This window comes from Protomyctophum bolini, assembly GCF_963924005.1.
Source record: "Protomyctophum bolini genome assembly, chromosome: 2".
NCBI classification, from domain to species: domain Eukaryota; kingdom Metazoa; phylum Chordata; class Actinopteri; order Myctophiformes; family Myctophidae; genus Protomyctophum; species Protomyctophum bolini.
In genome coordinates this window covers 10,965,636-10,988,596 of record NC_137863.1, presented here as the reverse complement: position 1 = coordinate 10,988,596, position 22,961 = coordinate 10,965,636, and the positions used below count along the sequence as shown (strand labels likewise).

General features: G+C 40.2%; 1 protein-coding gene across 3 annotated transcripts; it reads right to left on the bottom strand.

The window, feature by feature from the left end:
* Window positions 1-1,227: 1,227 nt before the first annotated feature.
* mitfa (melanocyte inducing transcription factor a) lies at window positions 1,228-22,037 on the bottom strand. 3 transcript variants are annotated; one of them, XM_080792755.1, is made up of 9 exons: window positions 21,931-22,037; window positions 6,153-6,365; window positions 5,868-5,963; window positions 5,355-5,469; window positions 4,965-5,048; window positions 4,602-4,658; window positions 3,680-3,755; window positions 3,351-3,498; window positions 1,228-2,388 (listed from the first exon to the last, which is right to left on the bottom strand). In XM_080792755.1, exons 1-9 carry the CDS (start codon window positions 21,943-21,945, stop codon window positions 1,999-2,001), a joined length of 1,194 nt encoding a protein of 397 aa, XP_080648881.1. In that variant the 5' UTR covers window positions 21,946-22,037; the 3' UTR covers window positions 1,228-1,998. The 3 variants fall into 3 exon arrangements, with proteins under 3 accessions (XP_080648881.1, XP_080648879.1, XP_080648880.1); XM_080792753.1 differs by lacking the exon at window positions 21,931-22,037 and adding an exon at window positions 7,348-7,464 and having other exon boundaries at window positions 6,135-6,365; XM_080792754.1 differs by lacking the exon at window positions 21,931-22,037 and adding an exon at window positions 7,348-7,464.
* Window positions 22,038-22,961: the final 924 nt, after the last annotated feature.

The window sequence follows — 22,961 nt, the reverse complement described above, 5'->3', positions numbered from 1 at the left end:
TGTTAAAGACCAGTGCTTCTATCATGTGTGGAACCATCAGATTATGAATCAGTCCATGACAGATTTTGGGTGCTAAACCCACGGCTTATGAAACACTGCAGTGAGTTGTTAAGGCTCTTGTTGAACATAAAATGTAATTTCTATCTATTCCATAGAAGTATGGTGTGGCAAACTAGAATGTAACTATACTAGAAGTCTGAGACCATATAAGAATAAGAAAAAGATCAATAGCATGGTTACACGGCTGCAATAAATAAGAAAATTCATCAGTAGAAAATCACAACCTTTTGATGTATAATTATACAAAAAGGGCCCATCTCTGAATTACAAAAAAAGGTAATATTCTGTAACTTGATACCATATTCCTAACAATTAGATGTATGTTGTAAAATCCCAACATTTGGTAGGCTACACAATTGTCAAATTAGATAATGGATATGAGATATCCCAAAATATTGATAAAACTCCAATTGAAGCCTTTTCACATCAGACATTTTGGTGTATTGCATTCGTAAATACGCTGTAAGGGTGGCGGAGCACACCTGTGGTGCTCGCTGGTCTTTTGTAAATTCACCCCAGAACAGGTAGAGGGAGACCTAGTAACACTAATCGTGGCTGTGTTTCACTTAAGTGTTACTGTGCACCGTTATGAATCAAGAATCGAGAGAATTAAGAGGGATTTATTTGTCACTCGCTCATACAGGTACAAGTAGTGAAACATTGCGGGGACATACTCCACAGAGACTGCTAATACAACAATACAAACAACAAGATAATAAAAAAGGTAATAATCCTGGATTTAATGAAGTTTAAAAATGGGGGGGGGGGGGGGGGGGGGGGGGGGGGGGGAATGCATGGGCAACTCCTGTGCAGTTAATTTGATACTGGCTCACAGAAACATCAAAATAAAACACAACCACAATTAACCTTATTATTACCCTCAGCTGCAGTGTTATAACATCTAAATATTTAGTCCATTACCCAGTGCTCAGATCATTCCAAACACCAGTGAATTCTTTGTGTTTTTCCTTTGCTAGAGAAACGCCACATGTGGTGACACTGAATTATTCCCACTTTAAGGGGTTTAGCAGTCAATTGATGAATTGTTGAGCTACTGCAGTTCAACGTAAATCAAAAAAGGAAAGTAGAAGATACTTTGTGATGTCATTAAAATGAAGACTCTTTTACTTTATGAAGCTATCTCTGCTGGAGGTTAGCCGTTCTATGACACAGCCAGTGCATTTTACCCATCCTATAACTACTATAGGAGCAGCCGTTAGTTGTTGCTCTCGGAAAGCATTTAACCCTAACCCTTTCTCAGGGACACTGACACTGTTTTTGTGTGGACCCCAGTAAGACTAACTGATTGCCATGGGATGCCATGGCAATGTGGATCCTTTTCAAATAAACTTTGCTCAAGCCTGGAATCGAACATGGGACTTTTGGCTTCCAGTCTGTGTCTGTCTGTCTGGCCAGATAGCTAATCTTGCAAACCACTGGACTGATCTGCACCAAACGTATGTACACTGCCAGTAGACCATCGAAGTACCACTTTATTCATAAATATGTTTAATACTGTTAAGAAATATTGTTTTGAATTGTATAACGGTTAGTCAATGAGGCTCGGGTCAGGGCTAAACCTGGTCGTAGACGACTGACATCACAGGCTGCTGCACATGAAGTCCCAGATCTACGTTGGAGACATGCTATAAAATGTTGCACCTTCACATTATTATTTTTAGATTGTCAGTAAAACTGAACTAGTAGGTTATAGTAACATATCTGAAAACCATAAATTCAGTGATATCTCCCTTTAAGAAATGTTGAAGGAAAAGCAAAAGCGGACTCAGTAGCTTTTCTACATAGTAGTACTGTAGCTTCAAGAATACTCTTAAATGCAAAGTTGCAAATTGAAGAGGATTTGTGTCATGGCAGCGGCCTCTGTGAAGGGAATGCTACAGATAGAACTGTCATTTTGGTTTGCGGCGTCAGGTGCTGCTAACAGCCGAGGTCTTTATCGTCCATGCTACAGCTAGAGCTGCGGCGGCTGCTGCTGTTGGAGGTGCTGGGAGAATCGGACGACAGCAGGGTGTCGCTCTGGGTGATGGGCGACAGGTTGTCCTTCAGTTTGCTGCTCTTGGAGCTTCCGTATGATCCAATGTCTCCACTGGCATCTGTGTGGATCTGGTCAAATGTAATGGTGCCATTGTTGAGGTCCAAGGTGGTTGGGGGTGACATGTCAAGGCCTGAGGAATGCTGGTAGAGCTCTGCGGGGCATTCGCCCAACAAGGGCTCTTGTTTGATTGCCCGAGCCATCAGCTCTGAAGTACACATGGAAGGGGAGGACACCACGGTGAGGCCGTGAGCACGCGCCTGCATCTCTAGCTCCTATAGAAGAATACACAAAATTAACTTGTCATGTCATCTCATGTCATCAATCAAGACTGTTTTACTTTAACTAGACTGGTGCCCTGCTGTAGAGCACAGAGTCTGTAACGATGGAAGTTGGAGATCCATGCCCCACGGCACCCGGCTATGCAATACCATGTCAGAGTACCTGTTCCACCCATCTGTCTGTGTCCCTTTTATGCCCATATACAGTATGGAGATTTCTGTATCTGTCTCTCTGTGCCCCTTTATTCCTATATATGGAGGTCTGTGTCAGGCATGCCCAAATGTAGAGTGATGTGATGTCAGAACAGGCCAGCTCCATGTAAGGACACTGGTCCGACCCACTCGACACCGGGCACTGCACTCCCTGCACGGGTGTGGAACGCGCGTGTCAAATTTTAAGTCGGTGGGGCAAACAGTTCTCGAGTTACGTGCATTACAGACGTACACACAGACAGACATGCAGAGACGTAGTGCATTTATAGATATAAGCGGTGCCCGTTGGAGCCTCTACAGCGGTGCCCTTTGGGCACTGGCTCAGGTCTGATACTTAACGTACCAGACATATGTCTGGTGGGCCGACCCGGGTGTTGGGCCGGTCTGGGACAAATGTTAAATTAGTTGTCTGTTGGTTGTGTATCATTTATGTTCTGTAAAAGTGGTGGTATTAAGGGATTATTTATTTCAAGTATTTTTATGTGCCTCGACCCCAAAAGTTGGTCGAGTATCTGCGCACTGGTTGCGGTGGGCCAGCCTGGGCCAAATTCCGTGAAAATGTCAGGGCCGAATCTTTGTCCCAGTCCAGGCTTGTGTCCGGCTCTACAAGCAACACATGCTCCATAACATCACTTCCCATGACATAAAATCAACCCGGTCCATTTGATTACATTTGGAACTCAGAGGGTGTACAAATGTAACGGAGACAACGCGGGCGTGGTACAGTAGCTTGGCCTCTTTACCTGTATACGCAGCATGAGGTGGCGGTTTGCATGCTCCAGCCTCCTCTGTCGGCACTCCAGCTCTTTAGCTCTCTGCTGCTCCCGCTGGAGCTTCCTGATGTAGTCAACCGAGGCTTTCAGAATGGTGCCCTTATTCCAGCGCATGTCCCTGAGGCATACAAGGGACAAACGTCTCCAGTCAGAGTCGGCTAAGCAGCTGACCATGACAACATAGACTTCTTAAAGGCCCCCTGGGTGCTAAAAACCCGTCACATTCCAAGGCTTTTGAGATCAAGAAAATTAGGATAGTAAAATAAATTTAAGATAAAATTGGATGAATAAATACTCACGGATCGTTTGACTTTGGAATCAAGGTTCCAAGTTCTTTGATACGATCGTTGATGTTGAACCGCCGCCTTCGTTCAACTAAATGTAAAAAAAAATATATATAATAATTAATAATGAAGAATAATAATATAGAATAAATAAACTAAAATTACAGAAATCTAATGAACCGAGTCTTTGGTATAATATGTAAAGTAAAACAACAAAATAATCATCACTTTACAAAACCAACTTTTTAATCCTGCCCAAGAATGGATTTTGTTAATTTTTCAACAAGTTTAATAACGAGAGTTTCAAAACATCAAATTATAATGCACACTCAAATGTACACTAAAGAGTACATTTTACCATGTTCTCTGTGGTAACCAATTTTATGTACACTGTTTTATATTATTGAATGTAAAACATTCAATTAGATTTGATATCAATATTGGAATGATAATAATAACCCCAATATGGAAGGCTGACCAATAGCATGACCATATAGAGCGTCGCAGTCCCGCCCCCTACCAGGGCCCAGGAAATGATTCTCCGTTCATTTTCCTCATAGACTTTTCAAAAAGTATTTATTTAAAGACCTTTTAAGCGTCGTACAAAGCCAACTCTTGTCGTGACAAATCATGACAACAAACACATTATTTTGGGCCGAACAACGAATTAGAAAGAAGAAAAAAACGGCAGGTTGTTTTTCTTATAAAATATTGTGTTTATTGTCATGATTTGTCACAACTCCAGTTGGCTTTGTCCTTTAAATAAATACATTTTAAAATGTCTATGGGAAAAATGCATTGGGAATCATTTCCTGGGCCTGGCGTCGTCATGACGGGGGGCGGGACTGCGAGAACAAACATGCAAAAATATGATCATAAACATCTGAGCCAACTTCTAGCTCTAAACGATCAAAGATATATATCCAGGCTGACTTACTTAAATTGTGATTATCTTTCTTCTGCCTCTCTTTTGCCATTGCCCGGACCTCAGCCTCTGAAAAAGATAACAATACAAATTGAATGGGTAAATGAAAACCCAGTAAATAAGTATGTTTATCTATTTGTAATTTGGGAAACATGTTAGATTATTGCATTGTTTTCCATAAGCTTTGACAACAAGCAAACATTTACATGTACTGTAGGCTACTACATGCGAGAGTTCCAAAATGACATCTATGTTTTTGCACTACTTAAGTTTGTTATTGTGCAATTTGATATATATGTATTTCATTATACACACACAATACTTAAAATATAAAAATACTAAATTGTTTGTTCTGCTTTGGTTTGCTTTGCTTACCTACTGGATAGCCCTCTTGCCTTTGATAGTTTTCATACTGGCTACAGGGTCCAGGCTTGTCGAGTACGTGCATCATGCCAGAAGCTGGATTGGACACAATATAGGCATACAGTAGACAATACACAAGTTATATTCGTCATTCATTCTGTTTAAAAAACATATACAGTATACCTTTTTGTGATCATGATACCTTATTCTAATCGTTGGATCAAATAGTAGTTGCAATTACTTTCTTTCGTGTACAGTATTAATTTATTTATCAATTAAATTGACAGTTAAATTATCATCAGAATGTACCATACAGCACAGTATTGTAGGCTACAGTATGCTGCAAGTAGTGGCAAATGCTAAAACAAACAAGTAAATACTATTATCCACTTGAGAAATCACCTGCATATTCCCTTTTGATGGGTAGACTGGAGGGACAGGAGTTGCTAATAGCGAGGCCTGGCGGTGGAAGTCCTTGGTTTCCATACATGTCCAGAAGGTTGCCAGAAACAGGTAGCTATAGAATGGGGGGTGGGGGAAAATGTATTTTTTTGTTCAGTGTATTCTCTATTGTCCGTAGTCCGTACCCATGTTGTTCTTTTCACTTGCTATTTCACTTGTCTAGTACATTGAAATTGTGTGAATCTATTTATTATTGGTTTTATTTATGGCACTCAGTTTACACACACATTTACTTAAAGGGCCACAATGGAAATAAGCTCTCAAGCTTTTTTGTGTTTTATGCTTTTGACAGATGTGTACAAATATGTCTTGCATGAGCATTAAAAAAAAAAAAAAACATCAATCAGTCACAAATGTGTCATATAGGCCAGTACAAAGACGTAAATTGTCTTGATTTATGCATGATAATACATGTACTGCCAGGGCAAAGGGGCCTTTTTTAAAGTTAGTTACCGTGTTTGTAATTTGGAGTGTTGGGTCCATAAGTCCAAGAAGATCTTCATTGTAACTTGATTCAAGACTAATTATATCATCAATAACGTCATCCATCTGCAACACAAGACATGACACATTAACATTCCCACTGTCATGAAATCTATTACATAAAATATGAAGTTGCTGGTTTTGTCATGCACATGTTGGATTGTACACAGCTGTTCTTGGTATTCTGAAACATAGGATCAACTCAACGTGGGGTCCTTGACATGAAAAGGTTTGTACCTCTCTCTCAAACTGTACCTCTTTCTCACAGTTGGAGCTGAGGGTGAGGAGTGCCATGGGGCTATTGGGGGCGCTGCTGCCAGGCCCGGGGGGCATGCCGTGCTCCGGGGGCTGGCTTGGGCACTGGCTGCCTGCTTTTCCTCCCAGAGTGGTGGAGAGATACTGCCTCACCTGTTGCCTCTGAGCCTGTTGGATGTGGTACTTAGTGGGGTTCTCCAGGTGGGTCTGTGGCTATGCAAGACAGAAAGAAAAGTACTTTTGAAATACATTCAGGCTTTCTTTTCTTTTTTCTTTAGATCAGATGGATAATTGGTTATCAGCGATGATCGTCTTTGAGGCATCTTCTATCTGCCTCTTTCTAGACGGGTGAGTACCTGGTTCACCTGTGGATATACCATAGCAAACTGATGTGGCACTAATCACACAAATCACATTTAGGAAACTGTATTTTAGTACCGACTAAATTTAAGCAGTCAATCAGGAATCTGTAATCAATTCCTTTTTAAAAGTAACCCCTTCCAAAGTATATAGTGTTACTGTGACTACAAAAGTGCAGAGCATTGCCTAAATTATACTTTGTCGTATGACCATGTCGCTTGCCAAAAATGAGAATGAAAGAAGTGTGGTTCAATCAGTTCTTTTCAATTAGAAACACAGTCCACATTTAGTACCTCTCAAACCCCAGAAGCTGCATTCACAACATTGGTCATACTGAATGCAAAACTCTGATCGCAAGGGTCGCCGGCAACAGTGAGCTATATGGCCAGTGATAAGATCAGTCAGTGGTTTCATGCACCATAAAGTGATATAAAACAACACAGTGGGTCCATTCATAGTACTATGCGTTGGGTTAAAGAGCACCAGAATCAAACTTATAGTGATCACGGAACATTTAGGGCTATATCTTGCTATATCCCTTATTTATTTTTACTATTTTGAAAAACCTTTTAAAATATTTAAAATATCCAATCTACAAGCTCACAATGTGTCGATGTAGATTGTCTATGAACTATAAAATGTGGCACAAGATAAGGCCCTTATTCTGAGTCCTCATAATGTGCTAGAGGATGTAGCAATACAGCAAACAGTACATATTGATAGGCTATACTGTAGCTTCATCTGAGTAAATTGCATTGTACATTGCTGTATTTACATATTTCCAAATCCATACAAGTTACATAGTTTAAACATAGAACATTGTAGATCATCTCACCTGATAATGGCTATATTCAAGCATCTCCAACATTTTCTAAGAAAATGAATGGTAAGCAAGTATCTACAAGCAGAAGATAATCCCTTTGAGTGGTCAGTCAACAGAGTGAACAACAAGCAACAAGCCACAAGCCAATGTGCAAATAAGAGGAGCCACTAGTCAACTTAGTTTATCAAGGATTTAAAGATCATTAGTTACGCAAAATAAGAAAAGGGGGAGGTGAAAGACAACCATCCTCCCACTGTTGTGTTGTTTCTAGCTAAACTATGAATTTATGTCTATATAGAGTTCATTTGACGTCACAAGCTCCATCTTACAAAGAGATCATTCTGCTAGAGGGCCACTAGTCTGCTCGCCGAGGGCCAAGTAACGTTTCATCTTTAGTTATGCTCGTCTAGTATAAAACATTATTTGTTCTGAGCACCATGGATACAATCAACGCCATTGTGCCTTTACAAACTGGCTGTAGGAAAATCCAAATGTACGGTATATATGATATTTAGAACCAAATGCTAATAGACACCTATTTATTTATTTGCTCGTACTTTCAATTGATTGAAATTGATGCTAACATCAATGTTCTCAATGTTGAGGATTTCCAAAGCGTGCTGGAAATGCAGTGCTCCAATATGTTATTTTATCTACGTTTACCTTTCAGCTCAATTTGTACAAGTCACTCTTGATACTATCCCCCATAGATGAGGAAAGAAAAACATCCACATTCCTAATCTGTGCTCTCACTCTGCAAGTGTTTCCCTGTATGCTATAGTGCAAAGAAGATTAAAACTGCAACAGTGTCCAAGATAGATTTCAAGGGGTATAATCATCATGTTAATTTATTCATCCAGAGTGAATTTGTTCAATTTTCAAGTTAAATTAAATCAACACTCAACACACTGGATTTTTACTGTGTTGTGGATTTAAGGTTCTAAATTGAGCCACAAACCACCAGGAAACAAGGGTTGCAATCAATTGCCCAGGTTATTTATCCATAGAATAATGTGAATGTTGCTTGCATGTTTTAAAACAAAGCAAATCATTGATTACCGTAGTTAAACAACTATTTTATCATATTAGGCCTATCACAATAGCAAATTAGATCAAAGATCATCCATCCTGTCAGTTCTAAGCACACCAGTCAATAGAAGGAAACTGCAACATATTGGAGGTTATTTAATTTTGATCTGGTTCAGACCTTTTGGCACAATTATGAAATCAAACTTGTTATAGTCAAAGCTGTCCCTTTTCAGGGACTGCATTTGTATGACAGAAAGTATGCAGCTACTGTACTTCATTACTTCATAATTGTAATATTATGCTAATTGTTACATTTATTCCTCTTCAATGCCTTAGCCATTCACAGTAGCCATGTTATGAGAACGTACTGTAAACCCTCTCCCAGGACCTTTTACTGTAAGATAATGGACACATAAAGTGAGACTAATGCAATTAGTTTGCTGTATTTGGATCTGCCATGACATGCATGTTTTAGAAAGATATGTTTTATACTTTTACTTGTGCGCTCGCACGCACACACAAACATACCATATTTTTTCACATTTAATATTTTACAAATACCTACAAGTAGGTTTTGTCTGAACTGGTTTTGTCACATACCTATACACTGTTAAGGACATGGAAACTAAACATAATTTTAGCCTTTCATTTGCTCATCTTAAAATCACCATTCATTTTAAATCTACTGTGTGTAATGAACACATTGACATTGTGTAGTTTAGCCCATGTTTTCTTAAACAGGAGCCTGTAAAACTAAATGTCAGTATAGTGTAGCATCCCCTCTTTCAAATTACTGTATACTTACTCTTAACCATAAGCTGTCTCCAACAAAACCAACAAGCCATTTGTAGGGTATGAATAAATGGCAGTTGGCAAGAGCCTTGTTGAGGCTTTACAAACTAAAGTCCAATGACTGTTACAAATCTATTAACATAGTTTTCACAAATGTACCATACCATTCAGCTTGTCCTTATTCCTGAAGTAGACGTATACAGTATCTTTTATATAGTATTTTATAGCACAGTGTATTGCATTTGTATCTTGTAACAACGAATACTAAAGGTTTTACTGTCAATATCTCCAGTCAACTTCGTATTTGATACATCCATGATAAATGTAATGTAATGCATAATGTGATGTTATGTGAATAGAGGCATGTACACTATTTGCTACTGTACTGTATAAGCTTCATTTACTGTTTAATGCAATTAGCATTTGAGTGAAAAGACAATTCATGGTTAGCTGTTAGCTATAGAAACATAAAAGGGATTACTGTACATGTCTAGTTTCTGCCTGGACATGTACAGTTATAATGCTGTGATTGTTCCAAGTCTCACAACAACCTACTTGATTAACTGTCCTTTAGGCCATGGACACAATATTCCGTAAAGACTGATAGCAAAAAAAATAGCACCAATGTTTTCTGAAGCATTGCCATAACCTGTTTTACTTATGCCTTTTTATACGCCTCATTATTGACATTATAGAGTGTGGGGGTTTTGCTTCTGGGCATGATGTACAGTACCATGTTTCCTCTTTATCAATGAATGCATAAACACACAGCTTATTGTCCTTGTAGATGTCAAAACTCATCTACAAATACATGGTTAAGCAAATTCTCAATCTTATGTATATAGGACATTAGCAAAAAGGTTGATTTATAATTCGGTGGCAGACAAAAACGACGTATTTTCCACTGGAAAAACCTTTCAGTGTTTAAATATTATGCTTTTTCATTGCAAGACACAGTCAGTCAACAAAGTACTGTATATAGCATCAACACAAAGATGTATTCATTTGGATCCAGAGGTATTTTACGTGCCTCATGTAGGATGAAGCAATATCGGTGGTTTCTTCAAATAACACAAAGGTCTGCAGTAAAAACTGTGTGAACAGTTGGAGGTCTTTGTTTAGATAACTGGAAACCGTGACTCTGACATGGAGAGGTGAACACACGCAGGGGAAATGCCCCTTGGCTTGATAGGACCTTCATCGATAAGTCAGAGAAAGCGTTCTTTGTTTTCTCATGGTAGAGCATTTCTTTGTTTCTGCTTCTCGCTGTGGCCTTTTCCTTCAGCCAAAACCTTTGGGTTAAGGGCAGTCATTAAGAGCTGTATCTCTCCACTCCCTAGAGCAACACTGTCTCCCCCTTTATTCATAAAGAGGTTCATCACCTTCCCAAGAAGAGCACATGGGTGTACGTTTTTGTCTCCTGCCTTAAGGACAAATAACATTTCGAGACACAGTGAGTATTTCTTGACCCCCAAGAAGAAGCAACACCATTCATGCAACTTCATTAACTCGTTACAAGCCTACTGTATGCTGGTCTGAAAACTCCCTCTGCTTAAATAAGATATGTTTATTTGTGTAGCTTCACACACAGAGAAACCCACAAACATGCAACCTTCATGAGGAAGCTGTGGCCCTTTCTAAACATGGCTTAGGGGCACTGACATGCTCAATAGTGTACTTTGTCTCACACATTTCCGGTCCCATCCAGTATGTCATATATAATTAAATACATGTCTAATAGATGATAATGGTATTAGTATACTATATAGCCTACTATCTGGAAAAGAGCAATATAATTCCCTTACCTAAACATGGCAGATTGACATTTAAGAAAAGCAATCCCTTCCCATCATTATTCTCCCAGTAATCAGTAAACTGATGTGACCGGTCAAGATTTATTTGACTGCAATGTCTGTTTTACAACTCTAAGATGAGGTGCAGTGTTACTCGATTTTAGCACGGCATTTGAAGTGCCATTGTGTATGAGTTATTTTTCAGTTCGGTTTTTGAGTGGTGCAACCACTCCAAGAAACAGCAATGTCCGTGTTCACCTGCACGAGTATGACTAGTACCAGTAGGGGCGCTGTTGTGCCAGAAACAGAGAGCAGGCACTGTTGCCTGCTAATGAGAGAGAGAGGGGAGGGGGGGGGGAGTTGCACCACTCAGTTCACACGGGTGTGATTTTTATAAAGGCAGCGTGTTTATCTGTGAAGGGATAGAGTTGAGCTCTTTAGTCTAGCTGCTTTGGACCACTCCTGTATTCCATCATCTCTACCAATGACTTTTTGCCATCTGTTTTGCGTAAACTATACAAATGTACAGCAGGGATACTACACTTTATTATGCTGCAGATATCTTCTGACTAAAATGTAGTCTTTGATTGGATACGACTAAACTTAGTACTAAAAATGTCAAAGGCCAAATCCATTAATCTGAGATCTAGGAATAAAACTGTCATCTATGCGTACACTGAGTTTGTATACTCAGGTGGATATAACAGGTGACAGGTGGATATCAAACATTATCCACCTGTTTGATTAACAGGTGGATAATGTTAAATCACTGAGGATAATATATATATTGTCGACTGTCAATGATAGATAATAACACATTGGTACGAAATTGGGGAAATGGGCAATGGCTCCATAGCAAGAAAATGTCTCTATTCCCCAGCACACATTCTAGGACCAGTATTTAAACCTTAAACTAACGTTAAACCAGCCTTTGCATCAAAACATGTATTGAGGAAACTACAAATTGCCCAGACTAGTCTTACATTGTAATAAGAATGAACACAGACAGCATGCATTGTAACCAGTAGAATAAAGGCTTATACACTGCCAACAGACCGTTTGTAGAGAGGCAAATATGACATATTGCTGACATATTTGCAGATATAGTATTCCGGCATATTTGCATCTGTGTGATTGGCAACTAATATAACAGTTAAAATTTGTCCAAAACTGTCAAATTACGCCTTTTGTCTTTTAGTTGTAGGATTAGTAAGGAAAACATATCATTTGAGTTGTATTAAGTCATCTAAGGCAAAGCATTGAATATTCACAGTACTGGGTTGGGAACAATAAGGTCATTTGAGTTTAAATGATGGCTATATAGCTATGTGTTGGGTACCACCATATAGCTGCAGGGGAATTGGTTTGCTCTCTTGCCCGATGTCCTTAGTTCCAACTCTCTAACTTTACAGCAATAGCAGCTACAGTACTGTGATGATAGGGTACTTCATCAAGAGGAGGAGTTTGGGACAAAGACATGTCTTCTCTGCTCCTAACCCAGCCTATGGCTATAGAAACTTTTGGCAAGAATGTAACCTTCTTCGTCCAGAATGGGAAACGTCAAGTCTTTATGGGATTAGGAAGATGCGCGTGTTTAAGTGTCAAACAACGGAGCTTGATTTAGCCACAACATAAACTCAGAGAGCTTTACTATCATGTCTAATGTGGGGATATGCTATCTTTCAGCCAAACTTGCTGTGACAGTGGAAACCATTTAAACAAAAGATGCTCACATCATGCTATGAGGGCGAGATGTCCAAAATCCATCAGTGTCATCAGTTCAGTGACAGAGCTCTAGTTGAGTTCTATAAATATAAAATCACTGGAATGCTCATTTTAGAGATCGTTTTGCTTCATTTTTTAACCCAGAATGTGACAATATTGATTCCCATCATTTATAATCAATCATGCATACCGGTATTAGCACAGCAGTACAGATAGCTTTAGTATTGAGAAGATTACGCTTCGGCTGGATCCTCTATAGACGGGGCAATAGTTCAGGACTTCAAAAACGTGTAATTAATGCTTATTCAGAACATACTTTTTAATTATAGTAATATCACATTTGATTTGGAATCACTTTTTGTCCTCCAAACATTTGATGGGCAACTTGCGGCCTGGGGTCCCCACCTTCACTTAATGCAGGTTAATTGGAATACTGATATATTATTGATTTCAGCCGTTACAATTCCAAACATTCAAACATGACCGACTTTAATTACTTCTATACATGTAGCTTAATGATTATAGTATTACAATGTTATTGTCTTTTTATGTTCAATGTATTTGTATTTAGTTCATAAAGTTAACATAACTATAACTAAATGCATTTGAAATTAAATAAAAAGTTAACTTTTTAGGATTCCAATTCAAAAATTACAAAAGATTATTCAGGATATCAATTCAAATATAGCAAAAATAGCTGATCTACAAGCTAAAATCGTGTTGCACAGTTGCACTGCAACGCGTTTTGATCGGCTATTTTGCTACGACAATAATATGCAATATCGTCTCCATCGTCAAAGTTGCCCACCCCTGGTTTAGACGATATGGCATATGGCAGTTACAATTCTCAATACTAAAGCAAAATTATTGGTGATATGGTCTGGGTTGAAAAACAGTGAACCTATCCTTCAATCAGAATATATTTTATTTGTAAAAAGGTTTGCATTTAAAACTGTGGCACTACAATTAAAGCAAATATGTTGTTGTGTTGTCGTGACAGCCAAAATAACTATTCTGGTAGAAATCTTGCCCTTTGCTCAATTCAAAACTTGGCCTGCATTTTGACATGGCTCTCTCTTTGACACACAGCCATTCATCATGTAGCTCTAGGCAGTTTAGGAAACCCATTGTTAAGAGGAAGTTCTGGTCCTTGCTTGCACGAGGGCTATTATACACAATAATTACTTATAACTAGACCTATAAGTGCCCGTCGGCCATCGGCCTACTTGAGAACGATGCAACTTGGGAACCTAATAATACCCGTCATAGCACCCGTTTAATCTGTCTGTGTCCTACATGGAGATCTCTGTATCTGCCGGTCTGCCTGTGTCTGAAGAGTGCAAACTGACTGTGAAAAGTGGAGTGGTTAAGGAATCAATTTGCAGGTGTGGGGTTGCCATGGCAATCAATTGGCTGAGGCAGAGGCTGGAAATTGCACAGGTGAGGGGACTTAGACTGATTAGGCCCACTGGCAGAGCCTGACCAGAGCCTTTTGTGGTGGTTCTGGAGAACCGTGAGTCCGACCGACTCGATACCGGGCACTGCACTCCCTGTGGTGGTTTGGAACGCTTGTGTTGAATTTGAAGTCGGTGGAGCAAACGGTTCTCGAGTTATGTGCATTACAACCGTACACGCACACACACGCACAGAGATGTGGCGCAATTATAGTTTTCCAGATTTTTGCTAAACAGATCTGTATTTTAAACTTTTCTAAACATTATATACTAGTCCTTACCCGTTTTTTAAATGAATAAAAACAGCAGTATAACATGGAAGTATTCTTCCCTGCATGCAGTGCTGGTTCTAGGCCTTTAGTGGCCCCAAGCAACATAATCTTATGTGCTCCCCCCTGCCCTGCTACGCCGGGGGGGGGGGGGGGGGTTGTGGCCCCCTCAGTGGTTGTGGCCCCAAGCGACCGCTTGGTTCGCCTTATGCCTTATTTGTTAAATGGGAAAAAGGGCTTCGTTAAGACCTCCATAATATTATGGTCAATGCCTGTGTGAAAAGTGGGAGCGATTGGTGCAGGCAGTGCAGTGAGGAGCTACTGAACGACAGTGTTTCTGTCATGATTTCCTTGTCTTCAAGAAGAATATTCTCCTTTAAGAATCTTCTTGAAAATCAGATTGCAACTTCGAGTGTCTTCTATTCACTGAAAGAAACAAAAGGCTTCTCATTGCTGGGCTTTGGCAAGCTATCCGAGCTCAGAGTCTACCCCCAAATCAAAGAGCACAAAGATATAGCTTTATTCTGCCCTATGTGCCTGGAGTTTTGAGAAAAGGTCACCCCAACCACCAAAGTTTGCACGTGGAGCTAAATCTGATGGTATTTAAAAGTCAACTGGGGCTAGTTTTTGCTGTATCATTCTTTGATGCTATACAAATTGAATTATAGTCCTGGATCTGGATGGGTTTTTTGACCACATGAATTGTGTAGAATGTCCAACAGTAAATTCGGAAGAGTTTGTTGGAAATGAACCAAATCATATTGCAACTGAAGCTTAATTCTTACTCAAAATACTCAAATTAATGTATAGCTTCCGAATATAATTAAGAGTCATATTTAGGTGTTACTGTATACCTTCTCTCAATCATTGCACATAAAGGTTGCTGATGAATTATTCTGATTCAAGATTGAAACTTAAAAACAACATGTTTCTACTTTCTGACACATCTCTTTTGCCAACCATGTGTTACCAAATAGTGTGGATTAATAAAGCGCCTTTTTTCTAAAGTGCTTTGCAAAGTATGTGTTACGTCACCACTATTTCACACAGACAGCCATACAGTTAACTAACCTGCTCGTCAGGAGCAGTTACGGGTCAGTGTCTTGCTCAAGAATACTTCAACATGACGCCATGAGGAGCAATTGAACTTGGAACCTTCCGAAGCCCAGACTTGAATCCCAGAATTGCTCTACCTCCTGAACCACTGCCACCCGAGTACACTGCATATTTAAAGTAGCACTAAGGCTGCGCCTTGTCACCTATCCTGTTTGTGATATTCATGGACAGGATCTCAAGGCGAGGTCATGCTGGAGAGGGTATACAGGGCCTTACTGCCCTGCAGGCTATGCTACTTTCGTTTTTAAATCTCACATGGAACTCAGACCAGCCTCCTCTTTAGTGGAAATCTCAAGAACGTTTGACCTACTCACAAATACAAAGACGGGTTGTTTCATTAGAAAGCCTACTTTCCTTAGTGTACGCACTCTGAGCCCCCCACCACACGTATAAACGGTACTTTTTGGCCAGAAAGGGATTTCTTTTCACCGGAGGAAGAATATTCTCTATGAGGCAATTCTCTGGGCAATATCGGTAGAGTAAATATTGGAGTAATATTGGAGTAACTAAAAGTATCTCCTTTTGGCCAAAAAGTACCGTTTATACGTGTGGTGGGGGGCTCAGAGTGCTCCCACTAAGGAAAGTAGGCTTTCTAATGACTCCTTTGTTTTGGTGAGTAGCAAAAACGTTCTTTTTATTTACGCTAAAGAGGAGAGGCTGGTCTGATTTCCATGTGAGATTTAAAATCACACCCATGTGAAGTGAGTGGTGCACAGTGGGGGTCCCCGGGAAGTTCCAGACCCACAGGACCACAGCCAGGGTGCCGGCCCGGTTCCGGTGAGCCGCCCCACATCCGAAACAGTAGATAAATGAGAGAGTTACCGTGTGGGGGTCCCTCTACTGTACTGTACTGTGTGTGTGTTATGTTGCGCACAGGTGGTGAAAAACAACCATGCTATTTCCGTGCTCATACCCACCCACCCAGCCAGCCAGCCACACACCCAGCCACACACATAGCTCCGTAAGGGAGTGGTTGCACCACTCAAAAACAATTTTTTATTGCAGGGCAGAATCATAGAAGCAGTAAGGCTATGGACCAGAGCTACAGTTTGGTGTGCTATGGGCTGCTTTACTGCTTTTTGCAGATGATGTGAATCTGATGTCACCATCGGTCCGAGACCTTCAGCTCTTACTGGATCGGTTCGCAGTCGTGTTCACGAGTGAGGGGAGGATGGAGAATCGGAGCATAGCAGGGGCAGTATTGCAGTAGCTGTGCCGAACTGTTGTGACGAAAAGAGAGCTAAGCCAGAAGGCAAAGCTTTCTGTCTACTGAGCAATCTTCGTTCCTACTCTCCTAAGTGTGGGCCATGACTGAAAGAATAAGGTTGCGGATACAAGTGTACAAAGTGAGTTTTCTCAGACACGTGGCTGATATGGGGTGAGAAGTTCAGTCACGCGAGAGAGACTCAGAGAGCCGCTGCTTCTTTGATTGGAAAGGAGCCAGCTAAGGTGTTTCGGGCATCTAGTACGGTTGCCTCCCAACCATCTCCCTAGGAAGGTCCTCACTGCACGTCCCACTGGGAGGAGACCCCAGGGCAGACTAAGGCCCAGATAGGGGATTACTTCTCACCTCGGGATCCCCCAGGAGAGGGACTCTGGACTGGGTTGAAAATGGATGAATGGACTATGTAACTTTCCTCTTCTACCCCAGATTTTAACCTGGTTTCCTGCATAAGTGCTGACACAGGATCTGACAAAATTTGTGTCAGATCCTGTGTCTAGGTGAGACATGACCTTTGACAAGATCTAAATGTCTCCATAGAAGAGCAGGGAGACAAAATACAACCACCCCAATTCTATAAGTTATATTGTATTAACATACTCCATACTGATTGGACAAAATGTAAATGTATTCATCAAAACAAGGATGGAATTGGCAGGTATTGTTTTAATGTTTTTAAGAATACAATTCACTGAACTGATGAAATGTAGGAAAACAAGAATAACACAGTCAAATTATACCAGGAAAAAAAGTGAAATTACTGCCGCCGAAGCGAAAACATTGTGAAACTATGTGGCCGGTTAAGACTAAGATTTAGGGTTAGTGTTAATAATAGTCGGAAAACGCGACCAACTCCTACACCAACTCCTACCAACTCCTGCACTGTCAGACATCTCTGCGTTTCCTAATCACAGCCTGTAGGCTCAGGTGAGCCTGCTGGCTCGATTGCATTTGAATAACACCTACTGGTGATTATCGGTAGATTTTCATTCAAACACTCAGTCATTGGCGGCGCATTGAATTCTGAGACCAAGGCTCTTACGCCCGTTCATAGTAGGCTATGGGAAGACGAGAAAGTCATGAAAAAAAGTCACTACTAGCACAGCGACTGAATATACCTGCTTGCTCCACAAGCTGGTAAAAGAAATATGCTTTAATCATCATAAACTGGCAACAGGCCTACCTGGAAATAATAATGGAAAACTAAAATGAGAGTGTTTAAGACCCCTAAAATGTTAGAAAAATATGGAAAGAAGCTAGAGAGAATGTGGGAATTACATACATTTTGGAGAGATCAAACTAATCATGGGAGTTGACATACCTCTGAAGTCAGCATTCTTTACATGGTGGGATGGGAATAGACACCAGAAACCACACATATCTACTTGAGTGTTGCAGTTGAACTATAAAACCACCAAGTGTCCAACAATGGAGGGGGAGACTAAATAAGCTAAATAATGCAATTTAAGTTCCAGTAATAATGCAACTACAGAGACTGATTTAGGAGACAGCTATCAACAGGAAAAAGAAGACCATCTAACTACAGTAAATGGAGCCCTGTACTCCCATGGGATTCCATGAAAATATTCAGTATTAGGAATAGGATTGTACTGATGATGTATCTGAAACATGTCCTCCTACGGGTGATTATTACAATTTACAATTTAGGCATTTAGCAGACGCTCTTAATCCAGAGCGACTTACATTAAGCAATATTATTGTTAGAACAATGATGTGTGGTGCCTGTGATGCCTCTATGAACAGCACCAACTTCATTCAAGCCAACTTTATAATTACAGTAGTAAACGTTATTTGCATTCTTTAATATTCTTGGTTTGACTTATAATTAACTGCAGTATAGGTTACAAGACAGATTGTCTAGCTCCAAAAGGAAACAATGAAATGTATCTTTTTGTGGTTGGAACCCACCCAGGGACACACCACAGAGGTAGAACTCTGTGTGACTACTGACTGCAAACGTACAGCTGAATGAGTAAGCGATGCATGTGCTAGTCCAATGTTTAATGGATTGCATTTCACATACGTGTGAATCAGAATACACCTGTTGTGCTTACGGCATGGCTCCTCAGAGGTGATCATTCCAAATACAAGTTCCAGTACTATATGCTATGTGTATATGTACTATACTGTATTAGACAAACCGTTTTTAAATGTGAGTTATCTGCTCATCGCTCGACAGTGCAACCCCCCTAAGTAAACACAATTATAACATACTGAATCTGGATATGATTTGGGGGGTGGGATCAGGTTTGAAGTTATATCATCATACGCGTTATTCATTACTGAATAGTATTTTTGAGGGACTGCTGTTGGCAGTAGAATTACGTCATCCAAGCCTGTACCCATATAGAGATGGTGATATTGTGAAATGGCTATTCATATATTATGGATGCACAGTTTGGACACAGTGGAGCCCAGAGGGTTCAATGAACAGCTGTCTCTTTCTTGTTTCTCATGAAGTGACTGTGCAAGCTCTACAGTAAATCTTTGTGACCTTGTACCCTAAAGTTTTATTTGCATCTATTTTATGTGCTTTTACTGCCTTATATTAGTTTGAACATCATGTATATGTATAGTATAGTGTTATTTAATTGATTACTGTTGGGAGGCAGTCTGTAGATCTTAGAAAGTGCCATTCCGCCATAGGCTGTACAGTGTACGGCTGTACGCCATAGAAGGCGTACAGCGGAAACATCAGCCTGTATTGGCCCCAATAAATCTTTGGTTTGCAGCAAAGAGAGTGCTCCTAGCCAGTTTCTTTCTTCTGAGATAGTTGTCTCATGAAGTGTCCAGGGTAACTAAGAAGTTTATCAATTTGTCCTCAGTTGAGTAGTTCCTTGTTATTATCTGATTCAATGTGGTACAAGAGCACTGGATTAATTATCTACATTGAAAAACCGGCAGAGATACTAGAGGGGTGGAGCAGGAAATTCAGGGAAAAGTACGGTAGACAGACAAGCAACAGGACTTTCTGATCTGACAAAACACAATGAGGGTTCCGTTGTATGCTATATTGGCTAGTAAATTTGTTCTAGTCAACCTTGACTAATAGTTTCATGCTGTTCGTTTCTGAGATATGTCTGTCTCTGGATGAAAAGAATGAAATATGTCTCTGAGACTCCATTCACTAGACTAGAGTAACACTCTACACTGATTAAGCAAACATAATTAAATTAATGAAATGCTTTGCAGTATTTATTATGTATCTGTTCTGCTTAAAGTATACATAGCAACAAAGAAATGGCTCAGAAGTACAGTATAAGCATGCAACATTAACTCAAACAAGGTGGTGGTATTTAAGTAGGTATGCACAGTTCTTAATAATATAGGGCCACCATTTCAAATGATTAGTTACCATACCTTTTCTGTTATTTTGAATTTGTTGGATGCTCCTGCAGTAATTTCAATGCAGTAGTATTCTTTTCTTAAACAAGCTGAAGAATGGGCCTAATTATGAACATTCTTTGCTGACTTAGTGTTGAATGTGTGGTAAAACTGTGCCTGCCTTTGTCTTGATCCCTGAACTTGTTCCTTACTCGATTCTTGCAGGGGTCAGAGGTGACTTGGCTAATTAAGGGTCCCTCTCAGCCTTTGGACAAACTCATCTGAGCTTAATGTTTTCACTTTCATGGCCCAGCAGCTCTGCCTGGTACCTCTAAGCTAATTTTGCCTGCCTGCAAGGCTTTGGAGGGTCTTTGATAATCCACACACAGGTCAAGTTCAAACTGGCGCTATAGCGTTGTATGTGCTTGCCCGGGAAACTAGGATTTCCCTGAGTATTCTGTGCAATAAAAAAGAGCCAGATATGAGAAAGACATGAATGTTGAATATGTCCTGTATTTAAAATCAGTCCTACCTTCCTAAGGAAAAACGTATTGCATTGTATTGACAGATTCCGATACAACAATCCCAAGATGACCTCATAATCAACTCTTTGGCACGTAACACCTACATTTATGCTATTTTTAGCCAAGTAAGGAGTAGGACACTCTGTTTAGGTGAATGTACTATAGTAGTAAAAAATATTAGTATTATTATCATTATCATCAGGCACTGAAAAAAAAACGATCAGACAATAGAGGTTCCTTTTAACACAGATGCATAAAACAAATCAATAAATGCAGGACCACAAGCAAAATTCCACTCTGACTGGATTGAAATTTCATACTGAAATAATCAAGTATGATAGCACTAAAGGATTACGATACTCTGCTTAGTCTGCTATCAACACTGAAACGTCAAAGATTGAAAGAGTATTTAACACAACTCTACAATTGATCAATCATTATGGTGACCTCAAAAGAATGTGCCTGTCACCCAGTGGTACAAAGCGCAAAGCTATATCTTCTAATTTGCAGAACACATTGGAAATAATTCCACCACATGCATATCTGTGATGAATGGCAGATGAAGTGAGATAAGACGCTGTTTAACTCATAGGCATAGAAAATCACTGAAACAAATTGCATACTGTATAAATACTGCACATGTCCAAAGTGTGCTTTCTTTCCCAGCTGGTTTGGCCAAACGTCGGCACCCTGAAACGCCGAAAATGAATACGAGACTCTGATAATATATAGTATAGCCACGACATGTGTCAAGTTTGCCTGTGTAAAATACGCTCTTACCCTGTAAAAGTTGTCTTTTTAAGTAATATATTATATAGAATGTTGGTAAGTTACTTACCACTTCGTTCCATAAATTTATTTTTGAACCCATCTATTTCCAGGATACTTGCGAAGGTCTTTTGTCTCATTAAAAGTATTCTTATCCTCATGTTTTTGGGGTCTACTTGGACATACCAGGAATCAAAGCAGTGAAAACACATCAGTGTAGTGGAGCAAATAGGATTAAACATGTTGAATGCCAAATGTCTGGAAACAGAGGAATTCTGTCAGTAGATAATCCCCCTATGGATTTAACACAGTCCACTCTGAAAGAGCTGTATTTGTCTCTCAGAAGGTGACACAGTCACAGGAATTTCTTAAATGAAGTCTGTGATCATGTTTAATTAGCTACCTAAACAAAACGGAACATTTACACTTAAATCAATGATCCAGTCACAGTTCAAGTGTGGCTAGTAGACATTTCCACAGGAGGGCATCCACTTCACAGTGTCCTAAATACAAAAGATTATTCCCTATTTATTTCCCCACAGGTACAGGTGGGCTTACCTTGAGAACTTCCATGGGCAGAGGGGTCTCACCAGCAGGCAGGCCAGGGGGTGGCGTGACATTAATGGTGGGGGCGTGAGTGCTGCTTTGCAGGTGGTTCCTGCTGGTCCTCCTCTCTCTGTCTTTCCTCTGCTCCTGCCCCTGGTGCTTGGCCCGCTCCAGTCGGAGCAGGACACGTGATGTCCTTGCCGGTAGTGGTGGTAAACTCCGAAGAGGCTTGGGGAGGCCATGCAGGTCCAGAGGATCACTGACGTCCCCCAGCCCACCCAAGAGCAAGGAGAGGAGAAAAGAGATGAACTGAGTCAGGGCTAAATGACACACATTGCTTGCTTGCATGCTTACACACATGCACACACACACACACGCACGTGCGCACGCACGCGCGCGCACACACACACACACACACACACACACACACACACACACACACACACACACACACACACACACACACACACCCCAATGGCATCTTTCTTAACTACTGAGTCAACGACCAATTGTACAATATAATGATTGAGTTAATGACAAGTCACAGATTATTTTATTGAGAATGTGATTATTGTTCTGTGTAGGCTATATAGGGTATGAAAGTTTTTTAGTGGATATGTGTTATGAGAACTTTTCTATCATCATGAATATGCATTTCAACTAATTGCTTGAGCTCCACTATGTCACTGTATAGCAACGTTGATTTCCAAACACATTTATAAGCTAACTGGGCAAATGGAAGCCATCCTTGAACACATTTGAACGTTGTAATCTGCATCTATCGCAGTGTGTATAAGAGTAAGACAACCAATTCCCGAGCTGATTAAGGCAATTACATCAATTTGATTTCTGTTAATCACTCCACCATTGGTTACCAAGTAAGTGTGGTAAGAATCTTACTCCTAAATTTAGATTATTCCATGCTTCACATAATTTGAGGGTAAGCTGTTTCCGAGTATGTGCACCCAGCTCCCAACAAGTGGTCTGTTGTGACGTCTGAGGCCGGCCTTCGCTGTCTGAAAAAGACTGCACATTTAATCAAG